At 41.1% G+C, this 18,519-nt stretch overlaps 1 protein-coding gene across 1 annotated transcript; it reads right to left on the bottom strand.

Moving 5' to 3' along the window:
- Positions 1-10,175, bottom strand: CDO1 (cysteine dioxygenase type 1). The gene is made up of 5 exons (XM_048290488.1): positions 9,945-10,175; positions 7,687-7,764; positions 5,547-5,704; positions 2,926-3,095; positions 1-751 (listed from the first exon to the last, which is right to left on the bottom strand). Exons 1-5 carry the CDS (start codon positions 10,121-10,123, stop codon positions 722-724), a joined length of 615 nt encoding a protein of 204 aa, XP_048146445.1. The 5' UTR covers positions 10,124-10,175; the 3' UTR covers positions 1-721.
- Positions 10,176-18,519: the final 8,344 nt, after the last annotated feature.

Raw genomic sequence — 18,519 nt, 5'->3', positions numbered from 1 at the left:
TCTGTGCACAAATCCAGTTTTATTTCAGTTTTCTTCTTCATTAGCTACACAGAATACTTTGGGAACTGGACATTAGCTGAATTAAGTACGATTAGTCTTCTTAAAAGCCAAATCTCTGTGCAATCAGTTTTAAAAATCATCGTGCATGAAGAATTTCTCTGTTCCTATTTAAAACAGGATCTGACAAATCAAATTGTAAAAAAAAAAAGTAAAAAATGCACAAAACTATCAAGATGGCCTAGAGCATTAAAACCTAAAAGATTTAATTAAAAAAAAAAAAAAGGCGCTGCTGTTAGTTGTATCTACTGTGCTACCCATAGGTACAAGTGACTGGAAGCTTATAAGTTTATATAGCTACTAATTACATTGAGAGCATAAATACCCATAGGTCTATTGAGAACTGTCAGACGATGTTTAAAAACCCTATTTCTGATATCCAAGGTGGAGTTTAAAGGGCACTAGAATTAGAAGACAAACTATTTAATTCTAACAGGAGCCTAGGAAAAGGCATCTAACCTCTGAAGCAGGTTATGGCACTAGTTAGCTTAGTGTCCCATAATTGGCATTTGCTCGAGGAAACTGCGTGCGGTCTGGAAGCTGCCCTAGTGTACTCCAATGGACAAAGTATTGAAATTGATCTGGCTGTCAACCTTAGCCATGCAAGTCTTCTGTCCCCAGTTAAACATTCAGCAGGTCTTATGCAAATGCATGCTGGTGCTTCTCAGTTGTTCTCCTGTGGCGCTCCTGTTGCCTAAAAGGAAAGAGGAGAGGTTGTTACTTTAAGGAAAGAGAAGGTCACTGCCTATTTCATGGTCTCATCATGGACCTTTGTTCTCAGAGTAGCTCAGCACCTTAACATACTTGGAGCATATATTTTCAGTGCTCCTTGCCAGAGTTTTGTAGAAGGCACTGCATGCCTGACAAAGTCACCCTGTCCATTGGCTCTGGGTGACCATGAGTAAGCCCATGGCAGAAAGGACTGCTGAGGAGTGCTTCCTCCTTCAGGCTGTCTTCTCTCCCCAGTAGTCTGCTCTACTTCATTTTGACAGAAACTGCTCGAATGTCCAGCTTGGAAGACAGGCTGCAAAGAGATACTGCCTCCCGCTGCAAAATTCCTGGCAGAAGGAACTGGTGTGCTATGACACCCAAGACAAAATCAGTTTTCCCTCAGGGAACTTTCCTATCAGTATTCTCATGGTTTGTACCTGAACCATGCAGTCACTCCCATAGGCAAGTCCTTTGACACACTTAATATTTTTATTATTAAGCCTAATAACTTATTGCATATTTCCTGGAGAGCTAGTTAATCAAGACTTCATCATGGCCAGAGGCCAGAAGTCACTAGGGATTTACCTGTGTGTGTTACCTGTAAAATAATTAAGACAAAGAGCACTGAATATGCTTTTGTTAGGCAGATCTTACTCATAAAAGATACACAAATATACTTTACATTACTCTCTTGGTATTTATAATTTATAAATCTCTGCCTGCCTATGTCCTTCTGTGATCTGGTAAGCAGAACAAAGTTTGCTTTTCCAGTCAGCTTTCCAGAAACCAAGTCACTGAGACCAGAAGGTTTTTGTATCATGAAGGCATTTTAGACAGCTAGATGGTCCAGACTTGCTACCACTTTCTTCCTTAATGGAATTCCATTTACAGGAATTCATGAAAGAGACCCAATGATTAAAATTTAGCTCTTTCCTGTAAGCCAGATCCACTTTCCCACAAATGGTGAAAACACTGCCAGATGAGTACAGATCAGAGTAGGGAAAGAGTCCAAGTCAAAATATCTAGTCTCACTTTCTATCTTATGTACTTCATATCCAGTAAAGATTTAAAACAAAAAGCAAGCAAACAAACACTGAATTGTTGCATGAATTTTGTTCAGAATTCTTCCACATTAATTACCCTTTAAAATCTGAACTGTAAATTCAAATTTACTTTCTCAAGGACCTTTCAAACTTGGCAAGGTCAAAATTTGTGTTTCAGCTGTTTGGTAATGTGACAGGCTTCAAAGAAATAATTTACATGGTACTTGTCAACTGTATAAAACTTTAAATTGATCTGACTAAAGACTCACTCTAGGAAACTCCTGAGCACTGAACTTCTGGCTTCAATGAAAAATTAAAGTGTTCAGTATCGAACAAAACTAAACAGTGTTTGAACCTCTGTGGCTGAACATCCAGAATCAGTCTTTTCTCCACATGTAAGTAGTTATTTTTCCCAGTGCATAGAATAGTGTTGAAACCCTGTTAACCTCTCCCAGATGTCCTAGCTTGGTTGCCCCAAAAATTTTCTTAAGATTTCTTTCCTATCCAAATAAAATCTTACGCCATTGCTCAAGAATGCAGACAACAGACAACCAGCCTACTCTCACCCTCAGAGCAAGTCTTACTCTGTGAAAATAGTGATTCTGAAGAATTGAATTGATCAAAGAAGTATTTACAATAAGCTACAAGGTTTAAAACCTCTTGAAATGCGATCCTTTCTGGCAGAACAGTTTAGGCAGAAAATGTTACACCTGACTAAAGCTGGCCAAAACAACGTAGCTACTTCACATTTTCCATTGACTAGGTTGCGTTTGCCATCATTTGCTGCCTGAAGATGCTTAACTAGTAGCAGAGGTCTCATTAATCCTCCTCTCTGCTCAGAACTGATCTCCTGATGTGACAAAGAAGGGGTAGACTACAAAATGGGGAACTCCACACAAGGGAAGTTCAACTCTACCAATCAGACAGTACTTGGAAACAGGTTTTATCTGATCCTAGACAGGGATGGCCCAGGAAGGGAAGAGGTGCTGATCCTTCTGCCTGTGCCAGGGCAGTGTCACTGTAGCCTGTGCAGGCAGATGGGCAGCCCTTTGGGCCCATCCTCACAGGGTTCAGAGCCCAGGGCCAGGGGAGGAGTGTCTCATCTTGTACTTACGCAGACAGTCCTTTCTCCAAACTGGCTGTAGAAGGTCATCGTGACTTTGTGCTTGTGCCCAGTCCTCTGATCAAAGGTGTTACAGGTGTCGAAGGGTGGGCTGTACAAATGCAGACTAACAGCAGGTTCTGTGTGGCTTATGTTCTCCACACGGTGCAGGCCAATGGAGTCTACACCAGCAAAGGCACAAAACGAGAAGATGTGTTAGCAGGAAGATCCAATGAGATCTCAACTGCCTGAAAAAAATGCTTTTTAAACTGTAACTCATGAGCAATTAGGCATGCCCACACTTATATGGGCAACAAGTAACTCAGTACAGGAATTTGACTGCTGTTCTCTAGCACAGATTCCTAAATCTACACTGGTAATTCAAAATGTGTTATTGCCTTCCACAGTTCATGTAATTTCTAGATTATCCACCACAGGCTAAAGGCCAACCGAAATCCCAAGAAAATTAAGGAAGACCATTACTGTAAGTAATCTTCTAGCTCTCATTCCCAAAGGACTTCAAGTTCATCTACTTTCCTAGGAGAGCTGTTGCTATACATGCTCCAAAAGCAGGAAGGGGACAAAAGCTTCTGGTGTTGCTAATTCTTCACAAGTAACAGGGATGTCAGTCACAATAAAAGTCAGCTACATGCATTTGGGGCATGGACTTATGGGCAGAGATATGGTTGTCTTCTACCGCAGGCATCTGTTTCCTAATTAATCCTTCCAGTTCATTGGTTCGGAGAACACGTTTTCCATTTGTTCTCTCTTTCCAATAAGGTGACTAATCAATAGTGACTGGCATACTTCCACTCATGACTGAATAGTAAGCATAATTGAAGACGTAGTAAAACAAAGCACTGTATGTTGTGTGGTCACTCTGCACTGGTGGAGTAGAAATCAAACTATTACATAAAAATGTAAGGTATGAAAAATCACATCTGTGAAACAAACCATGTCCATTCTACACTAAAATGAAGGTTTTGAGTTACTTAAGAGAGACTTTGAATGTAAGTTTATGACCGTGCTGTAAAAACAACTCAGGCCTTTGTACTTGAATTTGTTATACAATACCTGGACCTGGATTGTGCAACATAGCCATGGTACCCTGAGAGTGATGAGTACACTCTTAACTTTGATTGTAAGCCCTAAATGTTGTTAATATACTTTATCTTAACAGAGGATGTAGCATCTGGGGGAAGAGTCCTAAATCTGTGCTCATCTAACGGGAAACTCAAATAAACAGTTTAGTGGGTTCTAACCCTTACACACAAGAGCAACCAAGAAGCATGCAGTAGAATCGTGAAGGCACTTGCTATTGATGCAGTTATGGCAATCAACACACTGTCAGTGTTTTCCTTCTGCTTGTTTAACGCCTTACTTTTAAACCAAAACATCTGTTACAAAACATGGCAGACATCCAAACAGCCTCAGAGAACTAGATACCAAATTTGTTTTAAACAACCAAGGAAGCTTTGGATAAGATGCACGCAGTCTGTAATTGTTTGCATTGGAAACAACTGCATATGTAGGAAAACCTGACTGAGTTTGAGAACCCACATACCTGGCATGGGAGCATCACCAGATGTGTCAAGCCCCTTCTTGCATTTCCTACCCTATCAATTTTGTGTTTTCATTTAGCATGGCAAAGCTTCAGCAGAGGGCTGCAGAACACCAGTCTTGCCCCGCAGTGCCCTCACCCTGGCTAAGTCCATAACCCAACACGAGGCTACTCTAGTTGGGAAGCTCCCAAGGTCAGCCCCACAAGGTGTGTTCTCCAGTGTTTAACCCATGATGTAAAAGGCAGGTGACCTCCTTCTCTGCTGCTTCACCTTTGTTCGGTTGAACTCAAGGTGGTCCAGCACGGTGTGCAGTGTCTTTCATAGCACCAGCACACATTACACTCAGATGGCAACTCCAGGATGGCGTCCAGCAAAGTACAAGGTGGTAATAGCTACAGATACATGTGATGATGGCATAGATTTAGGTACTTGAAGAGCCTTACTGATGGAGTCTTAGTCATTTCTCAATACTGTGTATTTTTTTCATAGACTGGCAATTTCAGTTCTGCTCACACTGCACTTCAGCACTACAGTCTTTTGTTGATTTGGACAATAAGTAGCTCTGTTACAGGTTTCTGTTCCTGGCTGGTCAATTTATTTCATAGACAGCTTTTACATTTTCAACATAGATTTTCCATGACTGAGCAAAAGCATTATTTCTTTGGCGGGGGGGGGGGGCAGGGAGAGCAAGATGATCAAGCTATCTAAACTTTGCTTCTTTTATTTCTTAGAAAATGCTATTCAAGTTTATGTTTACAAGCAATTTCAGATAATCATTGGGGCACAGTGCTAAAGGCTGCTCCGGCTAGAGGAGATACACAGTATATTAAATTATCAAACAATTGCTACAATGTTTTAAGAGTGTGTTAAAAGCACGTTTTTGTTGTGGTGATTTATTTTACTGAATCTAAATACAGGTTTATGCAGAATCTAAAGAGTTACCTTCTTAAACTGTGCATAAAGCTGTAAGTATTATACTGTTAAAGGTAGGAGACTAGAGAGCAGATGAACTCTTCTGTTAGGAATAAGAGTCATGAACAAATAGCTGTCAAAACAAGCTCAATAGCTTACCGTTAATGTAGGCACACTGATTTTCCCTCAAAACTCGTTCTGATTTCTTAGTCATTTCACCATTCCCTTTTTTCTCAGGCCATTCAAACAGAGTCTCCTTTAGATTTCCCTGGAGGATCTTCATAAAGCAGTGTGAGTCAGTGTGATCATGGATACTGCTATATATGTAAAAAGAATAACCAAACTCAGTGTGATACTCATTTTTAAATTCAGTGCAAGACAGACAGGGTTGCATATCGTATGGGGACAAAGCCTTAGAATGAAATTCCATTGCACAGGGGACATGCATTAAGGGTTGTCTACTTAAAACTGCTACTATAGAAATATATTTAGATAAGCTCACATACAGCGGGATTTGGAGACGAGTCAGATATTGGTCAAAATATGACTTTGACATGGAGAAATACAAAGGAAGTCTGGAAAAAGGAGTACAGCTCAAAATTTCTTCAGAACACAAAAACTCTTCACAGAAACTCAACTCTTCCATCATGATCCCACACAGAGGCTGGGATAATCATGCAAGTATACATGATCTTTGCAAATCCACCATGCTCGCTCCCAAAACATGAAGAAATGAGCTAATTCTGCTTAATTTCTATGCCCCCTTTACTGCTGGGATGCACAGGCATTGTCAAAGAAAAAAATGCTGTACTTCTCACTCTGATAGTACTAAGTACAACCAGCTACATTAAGATATTAATTTCACTGGCATTTTAATGTTAAAACCCAACAGAATCTAGTAGGATTTGTTTGCTTTCTTGATCTGTCTTCTTGCTCTGAAGCATGTTCTAATTGCTACATTTAGAGATTACATATGGGTTAGATATTTAGTTTAGTATTGGATTAATTTTTTTAAGAACAGGATTAACTGTTATAGGAGTAAATGCGATTAGGACAAAGGGAGAACTCATCAGGGGCAAGGGAAAAGAGGGAATTTGACCCTCCAAAGTACAGCGCTAATGAGTTTCAATCAGAAACTTGGTACTTGTACATTACTGTTCTTAGTAAACAAATATTAGGATTTCTTACAAACTGAGATGCCAAGAGAGCAGAACTTGCTTCAGGCACAGAACACTTCACAAATGCCACATTGTCATGGTCCTTCCAAAAAACATGAGAAAATCTGACCCTCCTCTTGTAGGAAGCAAAAACAACCCGTCTCAGTCTAGCTGTGGGAAATGGCCATCCAACCTGAACACAGCTTGACATAAATTACAGGCAGTGTGGGAACAGCCCAGAAGGAGTAGAGGTGGTGAGCTCAGTTTCCATATTGCTCTGAGTATCATGTGATGGCATCCCCTAAATAATACTGTAAATGTTCAATTGCAACAAACAAAAAGCTGTTCCAACATCTCCTTAGGTTTTCTATTTAGAAATATTCAGTCTATATTCTATTTAGAAATATTCAGTCTAAATATTCATGGTGTGAGAATATTCAGTCAAAACCTGCATATCTTGCTATTGCAGTTTTTGCTTTAGCCCACACTCTTGGGCTAAAGGGAGGGTGAAAGACCCTCCAAGAGACAGATCCTGCCCTCACATTGGGTAGGATCAGACAACCAAGTGTACAGTCTATGCACATAACTCAGGAGGCCACATCAGCAGTATGGTCAATTTTGAAGGAGGACATGGGATGTATGAACCTACAGAAAGCCAAGCAGTTCTGGAAAGGGGTTCCCTCCTTGCCATCTGCAGTCCTAATCCAAATCTACTTTTTTCATCTTGCCACAGAGGCAGATTTAAACACCCTGAGAAAACAAAGAGTATTTAAACTGCACCTAGTCCTGCTTCTGAGGTTGAGTGTTGTATGGGTCTGTTCTATGGGACAGGTTGAACAGGGTCATATCAATCACTGTATCTCTGGGACTAAAAACTTTCTCTGAAAGAAGGGAAGCTTAGCTTTTGTAGAAAAACAAAGCATTTATGAAAGAGTGCTTTAAAAATGGCCATGAAGTATAAACTTGCAAAAGTTACAGCAGATATTCAGGACTGCTGTACTAATAGAGTTCTGCACTTTTTACTTTCCAGACACCTTCTGATAGCTCCCACAGGGCTGATTTTTTTCCCCTCTATTTGGTATGACAGTGAATGACATGGGGGATTTATATGTTTGCTAAAATCATAGTCTTTGGATACAAACCTGCCATGACCTTCACCCCAGCACAAGATCATCAAGTTGAACTTTCCATTTCCATTGTCCACAAGATTTCTTGTATACCTGAAATACAAAGTGTTTGCTCTTTACTGTACTAATATGCCTGTAAAAGACAAAATGATACAAACATATTTATGAAAGAAGGTTGTGACATACAAAACCCCTTTTTCTTCTGTTTTCTTGAAATCTGAGTTTTCCTTAGAAAAAATGAAATTGTATTTATAAGTTTTGCTTTTTTTTGGTAAGAGTTCTTTCTCTGGAAAGGAAAAGGAAGGACATGTCTAATATTTTAGAATCATATTTCTTTTGAGTTACGTAGATGCTAGGAGTTTGGGAATTGTGAGTCAGACTAGAGTGGTAGACAGGATCAAGTCAACATGGTTATTGAATGAAGTCACTTCAGCACCTGGCTTATAATTAGAAACAGAGAACTGCAATGAAACAAGAAAAATAAATTGTTACATTCTTCTGCAGTTCCTTTTCTAATATTCTTGGCTTTCCTTCTCTGAACTCATTTGTACAAAGCCAAAATAACAAACAATGAAGATGTCAGACTTCTGTACATGGTCCTCCCACTCTGTTCCTGAAAGTTCCATGTCTTGTCTTGTAGCATTGTTATGTGGATAAAGCACCTGTGAGGGAAATTTTGCCAGCATCTACTTCTAAATAAAGTTTATTGGAGCAAATATTATTTTAAAATAACATTGTATGTTTGTTTCCTTTTACTCTCCTATAAGCCTCCCCTGAGCTGCTGATCATTTTCTATTGAAAAGTTCACTAGAAAAGGGATTTGGATTTTACTCTGTTGCTTCCCATAGTGTGACTCTTCTGATCTGGGGCTGATGCTATAGTACAAGTAGCTCAGCAGCACCTTCAGATTTAATTTTAGCAGTAGTCATGAGTACTTCCACTTTGCCAAGTAAAGAAAATATTTATGCCTATGATGGTACACCTCAGTCTCACCTGCAAAATGCAAGCAAGGGCACATAGAAAGTGCACAGATGTCAACTGAATGGTTTCAAATTAGTGTCCCCATAAGACCACTTGATTTTACTCAAGAAAGGATGCTCATAACAAACTACTTCCAAAGCAAACGTGTGTATCTATACACTACCTCTCACTGCATCCACAACCTCTACATCTATTAGGCAGACATATTTTTCCTATGATGTCAAAAAATAAGTAATCAATGCTGGCATTTGACAGGACTTTGCAAGTGCTGTTTTTTCTGTACAGGTCTGGCTGGACAAAAATAAATACATAAATAATGAATAATAAATAAATAAATAAAAGATTGCCATGCATACTTCCAATGTTAACACACTTTGTTTTTCTGATTCTTAGTTTCCTATGCTCTGTTACAAATCTCATGATTTGTTCTGAATGGAAGATAGTCAAAGTGAGGTGAAAGGAGGCTAAAAAAATGTCAAGCCAGAATGACACTTTCACAATGGCACGGTTAAAAGGAAAAGTTTCGGGGTTTGGGGTGTTTGAGGTTTTTTGAAGAAAACACTCGAATAAAATGTATTTATCTTGAAATTTAAAACCAAAAAGCCAACAGTGGAAGAAACAAATAATTTGTTAGCAGATCAAGGGGAAGTTAAAACCCCAACAGGTATTTTCCGTCCACCTGGTGAGCAGCAGAAAGCCTCGATCTGCACTACGCCGGAGCACGGGGCAGGCGGCTCCCAGCCCGCCGGTAAGGCAGGGCACGCAGACGGACACCGGCTCTGCCGCAGACACCGAGCACGCCCCGTGCGCGGCTCCCTCTGCGCCCCCTCCGCAGCGCCCCGCGCAGAACCCGCGCCGCCGCCGCGCTTCTCTCGGGCCCTTTCCCCCAGCTTTGTTTACGTGTTTATTCGCTCATTTCGGTGGCTCCGGCGCACCGCTGTGTCTCCTCAGGCCACCGCGGCGGCCGGAGCGGAGGCAGCGGGGCGGCCGGGGAGCGCGGGCCGGGTGCGGGACCGCTGCCCGCCCGTGCCCCGGGGCCGCCATTGGCCGCGGCCGCCCCGCCCGCTCCCCGCCCCCGGCCCCGCTGCGGACCCCCCGGGACCTCCGCCCCGTGGCCTCTGCCCTTCGCCCCCTCGGCGCCGCCGGAGGGGCTGTAGGCTCCGGGGAGCCGGGGGCGGGGCAGGAGGGGTTCGCTCCGCGTCGCCGCTGATCCAAGTCCCCGTTCGCGGCTCTGCCCCGACGCCGGCGCCGCTTGCGCGGCCGGGGGCTCCCTGCTCCGTGGTGTTCTCTACCTGTACTGGTCGAATTTGGCGTACTGCAGCCACTCCTCGGGATTGCTCTCGTACGACTCCATAAGCGCCTGGACCTCGTCCACGCTGACTTTGTCCTCGGCGAATATCTGATGGAGGATACGGACCAGCTCCTCCAGGCTCCGCGCCTTCCACGTCTCCGTCTGCACCGGCTGCTCCATCACCGCCGGTCGCTCTCCTGCCGCCGCCAGCCGCTGCCCCTGGCCGGCCCCCGCCGCCTGCCTTTATGCGCCGGGAGGCACGGCGGGAGCCTACCACCGCCCCGGCGGGCGGGCCCGCGGCTAGCTGCCCGTCCCCGTGAGTGCGGCCACCGATCCCGGCGGGCGGGGGCAGCCGGAGGCGGCTGCAGCGGCTCCTCGCACCGCCCGCTGTTGCTGCCCCTCCGGAGCCCGGGCGGCACGGGCGAGGTCGGGCCAGCGGGCGTTTGGCGCTCCGGTATCCCCGGGGGGAGAACTGGAGGAGAAGTGGCTGTCGCTGCCGGGCGAAAAGCATCTCTCTCCCTCTGCGAGGGAGCGCAGCCTGCTGCTGCCTCCGTTACTTACATGTTGGTTTGAAAAATAAATCTGAAAGCGCTGTTGAAAAGCAAAATAAGACACGCGGCTATTTAAATCACACAGAAGATTCCTGGTGGAGATTGGCTACAGACAGCCTGCTCGTTGAAAGTGCTGTTTCTTGAAAGCCAGTGCACTCTGAAGTCACATTAGTCACATAGGGCTGCCGTAACCTCCACTCAGGAGGACACTCAGAAACACAGTGAATGGGACAAGACACCGTGCTAAGACAACAGACCGTCCTATCACTCCTCAGCCTGTCAAACCTACGTGCTGGCAGCAGAGAAAGCAGTTGCCCTGCCAGCCATCTTCCTTTACACTTCAGCTGTGAATACACTGGTCATGAATTCTGGCAACAGAATTCACTATACACCATAGAATTGTGTTTTAAGAAAATCCATCTTTTCTTTCTAAAAAAGAAATAAAGGTTCAGCTCTTTAGGTCTGCCTTGTGATTGTGGAGCTGGAAGTAAGCAGACCGGTGGTGTGGGCTGCTGCAGCTCTGAGGCTCAAAGGTGCTCATAACACCGGCAGCTTGTGATTTCCCTCACAGTTACACTGAGGGATTTTTAGCACTCCTGCCTTCTCTTCCCTCTCCCTGACCTGTACATAGAAGTACAGGCATGACAAAAAGAAGCGCCATTAATACAGTAGATATAGCTCAAGAATGAATTTCTGGTTTCACTGCAGTCAGGAGTACTTTCCCAGTTTTAAATGGGGCTGAGATCTAGCGCACTGGAGTGAAATACCAATCAATGTACCCAATAGGGTACATTTTCAGCCACCACTACAGAACCTCTCCTGGCACCCACAAATCAGACCCCACCTTATCGGGTTTTTTTAAATAATTGTTGGTATGTGTGTGAGAGAGAAAACTTCAGTATCGAGATTTTTTAAGGTCTGAGAGAACCTAAGACTATCCCAAATCTCTGAAACACAACCGTGGCACTGATCTCAGCAGCCATGTCCAGTCTTCCTGGGACAAATGCAGGTAATGAACAAACACATCACCTCCCTTAGTAACTTGTTAGAAGTCACAATGAAGAATGAACATCTTATTTCTTAATGAAATTTGCCTCCAGTCTATTTCAGCTCTTGGTTGGCGGTCTCAAAAGATTGTATGGGCAAGTAGCACCTTTTTCCAGTACATGCCTGAGTAGTCTCATACAGCACCATTAAAACTGCCGCATGTTACAAAGAGTTAGAATTAGTGTGAAATATCCTGTCATTTATTTCAAAGGCAGAATTCACATTCTTTTGGTGGCTATTAGAAACACAGCCCAAAGGAATAAAATGTCTCACAAGAATAAATTTTAAGGATCACAATAATGGGCTGTGAAACGAACAGTGAGTTTTCACGTACTTTTTATCTTATTCTGATATTCATAGGATCAGATAGAAACTAATTTCCAGCAGTTACATTTCTCTGCTTATTTGTACACCTGTGCTTGGTGGTATTTTCTCTTGTATTTAAATCCAGAGGGGAAAAAAGTGTTATGCCACTGCTGTTAACCACTGACAGCTCAGTACTTTGATTCCTTTTCGACAGTGTTGATGAGATCATTAGTTAAGTACTGCTAGTAGAAGTTAAAGGACATTTTACACCTCCCTCTATTACAAGTAAGGGATCTGGATGGATCTACTTACTGCAGTTTCCAACTGCTGCTGTTTATTAGAGTTTATACAGTTATACTTTTAATTTTGAATTGTTCAACATCCTTTTTGATCCTCAAAACTTCTACAGTTGGTTACGTGGCTGCCTGAACACCATTAGGAATAATATTTATGCCCCTCCAACTTGTGCTTTTGCTTCTGCCCTAGCGACAGAAATGGCACAAGGAGCTGAGCACATACAGCAGTTAACTTCCACTGAAAATTCAAAATAAGAGAACATTGAAATCCACATAGCATGGAGATTGTTTTCACATCCTCAGCTGTGATTCTTACAAAGGAGACTGCAGGATTTTATGCACTTTTATTGCTGGAAATCATACCCCTGCAGGAATTAACTATTACATGTATTTCTCAAGGTATTAAAACCTTGTCTTGGAAAATAGGAGTTTGGGATTTAACCACAAAAACTTTGCTTTATGTACAAATGCTTGAGCACTCCACTATTACCCAGAAGACAGGTGTGAGCAGATCAAGCAATCATTTGACATGACATCTAACTCCAAGATACACTTACCAGCAAAGTGCTCAAGCACTTATTGGCACATTGTCTACCACTGGGGTGCAGCTCACAAGGTTTCTCTCGTGTTTTATTGAGGAAAATCTTCAAGTAAGATTGATGGAATTAACAAACTGCAGCATTAGAGACTTTGCACCATGTACTAGGCCTGCAAATGGAGCTTGTGACTGTACTTTATTTTACATCTTGTAATTCCAAATAAAAATTGTGAGCTAGTTGAAGGTGCGATCCAAGGTCTGAATGACCAGACTGTTGTGGCAAACAACTATGCTGTGTCTCTTTGGTGCGTTAGCCTGGCCAGGCGATAGCACTTCAATACCATAATGAGTACTTACACCTCCTCCTCCAGATAGAATGACTTTCACCCCTTTTATTAAGTCATCTCTTTATTGAAAGTCTCTGTTCACCTAAGCTTCTGATGTTTTTAGAGAGGGCTCTACAGAGAAAAATTGGATCTGCAGTTGTAGTGCAAGTTTTGGGACTATATGACTCAATGTTGTCATGAGTCAATGTATCAGTGCAGCTGTTCCTCAGTCATATAACCTTGATCACTCAGTACATAAGAGATCTTACATGAAAAACTGCTGCATGCACAGCCATTCTCAAAAAAATCTTGAGAACAAACTGTATCAAACATCATGCAGCTAAACACCATCTTCAGACTAAAAATGTGCAGTAAAACATGAGTGAAATGAGGACACCACATCCAAAATCATGTCATACACTGAAAACACCAAAAACTAGTAAATGGCATGTGCTCTGCTGAAGGTCAAAACAAACTCCAAACCACGCAGTGAAGAGCTGTGAGGCATTAAATCACACAGTACAGAAAGGACTCTTGGAAGAAATCAGTTTGATCCAGTTTTGGTGGGACATTAATACACCATGTGTGTGCTATAAACAAAATATAAAATATTGACATTTCTCTCTGCGAGAAAGACACTTGAACATAAGTTTGTGGGTTTTTTTCAATTTATGATATTTATATGAGAAAGCTAAAGTGCTGGCTAGCCTCTGCATTAGCAGTATTACTGTGTAGTTTCGCTTGGAGCTCTTTCTTCTTTGAGGTTTCCCATTAAGAGCTCTTAACTTGCTAGGGTTATTAGCTGTGTTACCAAACACGGTTCAAGGGAAAGACATCTTTGTCTGCTTAAACATCATATACTGATTTTTGCAATTGGAACATGTTAACTCAAACCTTTTTTTTTTAAGGTTAGGCCCTCAATGCAATTATATTTTAGCTCTACATCGTATCCATCTAATTGATATACACACATATATAAACAATTTGCATGTGGAATTATTCCATGGGAAGATACAGAACAAGGACTCCGAGACTCCTGTACTTGGTTTTTTTCAATTTTACTAAGTAATGTTCATCATCTACTTTATTAATAAAGAAAGGTATGAGTGAATCAAGATGTATAGCTAGAACTTCACCACCATCTATAATCTGCATACTTAAAAAATGTTGATGAATGTGACTATTGGTAGCCATTTAGAGCCTACCAGTTTAGAGCCAGTTAGACAATTGCATGGAGGGAATGCAGGAGAACTGTTAAACAAAAGTTCCTAGATTGCTCCCGAAGTTGGAAGGGGGACCATGTTTTTCTTCCCAAAGTTTAATTCTTCTCATTGCACATACAAGGGATCAAATCTCACCTGAAATTTCACCTGTGTTCCTAGCAAGTATCCCAAGGACTGATCCCTGGCACAGGGGCCAGCTTGCAAAGAACAGATTACATCAACATTATTTACCTTCTAAACTCCGTAACCCGCTGATTACATCCAAATTGCCCACCAGAAACAATACCGTGCCAGCTCCTGCAGTGAGCACAGGCCAAAATCTGTGCCAGCAACTGTTCTAACAACTAACTGTACAGATGACTGAGCTACAGCATCCCAGAAAATTTCCTGGCACTATTGAGTCTAGTGACACAGATGTACTGTGATAGGCTTAACATTAAGCCTTTAACATACTTATGTTGGTCTCAGTCAAAGTATGATTCAACCTTTCTTAACCACCTATTTTAGTATGAAATAATCTCTAAATGAGCTTTTGTCTCTCTAATTCTGACTAAAAGATGCATCTGACATCTCAAAGTGTTATGGCTATTAAAGCAGGAGCAAAGTGAGGATTTTAATAATATTTAGCCTTGGAAGCATATTAAATATGGTACTAGCAAAGCTGAAGCATGGTCTCTGCAAATGAGAAACGTATTTTACATGTTTTCTTGTCAAGTGTTTTTCTTCTCTTAATGATCCAATACAAAACAAGGTTGAAAACACCTCATTTTCTAATGCACATTGAATTTTATACAAGCTTGTAATAGTCACACTCCTCATGAGAAAACCCAGAGCTAAAGGCATTTCTCCCCCTCCCCCTTTTTTTTCCTCAGCCCCAAGATACAGATGTTGTAGCATCATAGTGCCTTGAATAACCTTTGTACAACATCCCAGAAGAGTAACTGAGACTTCAGGGTAGTCAAGAACAACGTAACCCAAAAAGTTGTGCAAACAGGCAGAATTTGATCTGCAAAATAAGCATGAGCAGCAACAATCAGTAAAAAGAAGCTGCTTTGGATTTGGAAGGAGTTTGAAGAATGCATGTGTGGATTTCCAACCCCTCCCACCGTGAATTTACTGCGTTATCAGTACATTCAAGATTAAGTTGTGGGGATAATTAACACAGACACATCTTCTGTTAAAGTCTTAGCAGTAGTTTTCTGAGAAGTCTTGGAAATGATGACATTTTCTCAGTATGCACATAGGTGGCACGACTGTGTATTTTATCATTTCACTCTTGAGGTAACTTTAGTTTCATTTAGCTCCTTCAGGTTTCCATGTGCATTTAAGATTAGTTCAAGCTACAAATTATAGTTCTATCATTAATGCTAGTCTCTAAACCATTGTAATAATTCATAAAAGAAGTGCCTCACAGTTTAAAGGGTTTGCATCTGGTGATTATTAACCTGAAACACAGTAACTGAATTTTGCATAGCATTATTTTTTAATATCAGGATGTTGTAAAGTACTAGGTCTTTCATAAAAATAGTGTAATAACTTCCCTTTCCAATACTTATTTCTTAGTCTTTAAAAATTAGTTTACTGAATTTTTTCAATTTGCCTTTTCTGTTAATTCAATTACATTAAATCAAGTGAATTAAATTACATTACAGTTCAGTCCAGTATAGTATATCAGTATAGTACCATCTTGATAGAACACAATCTCTGAGTAAATATAGACTTTTTTTTGTTTTGTACAACTCTCACTGATCTGTCCAAGAGTCAGTCCTTACTTTCATATCCTATTTCTCCCACTTTAGCATTTGAAGTCACTTAAACGGTAACAGTCACCACTTTTGCTCAAGGGATATGAAATGCAGAGAACGCAGCTCATGTTCTACTTGGGCTTCTGATGTTTCTAATTTACTGGAAATACCTCTTTTTTAAAAGAGAAGCATTTCAGTATCATCTGTGATTTTAGAAGCTGTAACTGTCCCTTTTAAAAATACGAGATTTAACATACCTTTTGCAAATTCCACAAGCAATGTACTGGGAATCACTTATTTGTTCACTTGACACATTATCTACATGACATGTTTGCAGTCTAGTTTGTTACTTAAGAATATGAACAAGGAAAATTTTCTGCCACTTCAAGTCACACCTCAACTCCAGACAGAAAGAGTCCATGGTCCTTAAAGAGCTACCAGAGGTAAGTACTGACTAGGTCCCTGATGCAAGGTACAAAACTACAGGGAAAAGTGGCAAAAAGGAGGACTCTCTCTGTAAAGAAGGTACAGAAGTTACATGGGGGAATTAGCAGAACCAGAACTGGCAGTCATTAAAAGTAACAGAATAAAGGCAGCCACTTAGGAGCACTGAGGAAACACAAAAAAAGGGCTGGATCAGGTTAGAGTACTCACTGTATACTGGTAAACTAGGGGTCAAGAAAAAATTTCTTGGAGTTGGAGAAAAATTAGGAGCAGAAGAATGCTGAAGTGAATGGTAATATTAAGTATTGTTCAGGGAACAAGCTGAATCTTAAATGGATGTGATAAAGAAAGAAATCCAGACCATTACTATGGGTTTTACATTATTGGATTATCACGTTTTGAGGAATCAAGGCAAACGATTTTTTTATTCAACTTCAGAGGATAAAAATTATTTATAGATTCAGTATAAATTACAACCTTCTGTAATTAGCTGTCAGGATACAGCAACCTACAGTTCTTCTTCAAGATCTTGATGTATTTTTATTTTTTTAAAACCAAAACACATCTCCCCCAATACATACAAACATACACACACACATCAACCTTCTTGCATCACTTCTGAAGAGCACATCTGCAGTTTATCAGTAGTTCCATTTGTTAAGATCAAGTGAGGTGAAAGGCACCAAGAGAACATTCTTTAAAGAGAACCAGACTAGTAGCTTATCTTAGGTAAACATACTGTCACACGGGAGAACAAACTACTCATATTTGTAAGGCCAGGAAGTAGATATACTACAAAAAAGATTGAAAAAAAGCCCTAGATAAAACTAGGCAAATACCTTTGTCCTTGCGTACCCTCTAGTGGCTATCCAGGGTGTGCTGGCCTCACAGTAACTAAGCAAGCAATTTCCCAGCAAGACAGAATCAAGAGTGCTTCCCTCTGCAACAGCTTTCTTAAATAGATGGAGACTCATGAGATCAGGGTTCTGAGCAGGCAAAAGTATGGATTACTTGAAGTTTTAAGTTTACAACCAATTCTGTCCTATTAGTTTAATGCAGTGAATCCAAGTTTTCCACTTAAAAAGCGCCAAGATACATCAAGCTATTCACATAGCGAGCATTCAGGGCATGTGCCTGTGTAACTGTGACATACATGCAAGCTGCATGCAGACTGCAGCAACATCAGTAAGTTAAGCTCAGTATTACTCTTTTAGAAGTCCTCTGAGGTGGAAAAAAATCCAATACACAGCTTGCAGAAACTATGTAAAAACCACTTACGTATGAATTGGCAATTGAAGACTATTGTACAAACACACGTTAAACTAGAACTGGGTGTTTTGTCCGTATGTGCTGAAGAACTGGATTACATCAGGGACAAAAACTGTCATCCAGTGCAAGAACATTCTGCAAGCAAACAACTAACATTTAATTTGGTTCAGCTTAAACAAACATGTACAGCAGACATTTCAAATAAACCCACTAAAAATCCCCACCCCTCATATCCAAACTCTCCAATAAATAAAAGCAAAGGTCAGTACCCAAGTCAAGATACCAGGTCCTCTCCATAATGGAAAAAACCCCAAGTCAATCCTCATTGCTATGACTTAGCAAAGAATATAAACTGCATTCTACTTTGTTAGTGAACCACACAGCTGGTGAACACGAAAGTTAAGCAGTCAAAAAGAGTACAGAGTAAGTTTTAAGCACCTCAGATCTATTTCTTCATGAATGGTAGATGGAACAGCTAGTTGCATCATTCAACTGAAGATGCAAGTCATTACACAGCGTCAGAAGAAACACCTTGAAAACTGCTGAAGTGTTCAGCCTTCAACAAATCACTACATTTGTGCAGGAGGGAAGTATTTTGAGGCCTCTCATGATGCTGTGCCATTATAAATGAGGTACTTACATGACCAACATTATGAAGCCAAAGGGTGGAGAAATTAAGACAATATGCCAATTCCTATATATTACAAGAAAAAAATAAAAATACTGTCTTGAAATGTTATGAGATAATGCATATTCAAGATGAAGGCTTCACAAAGAACAGGATGCACACAACAGATGTACAACATGTCAGAAGTAAATGGAATTCCAGGC

The sequence above is a fragment of the Corvus hawaiiensis genome, chromosome Z (genome assembly GCF_020740725.1).
Source record: "Corvus hawaiiensis isolate bCorHaw1 chromosome Z, bCorHaw1.pri.cur, whole genome shotgun sequence".
Taxonomy (NCBI): Eukaryota; Metazoa; Chordata; class Aves; order Passeriformes; family Corvidae; genus Corvus; species Corvus hawaiiensis.
This window is presented reverse-complemented; position numbering and strand designations above follow the sequence as displayed.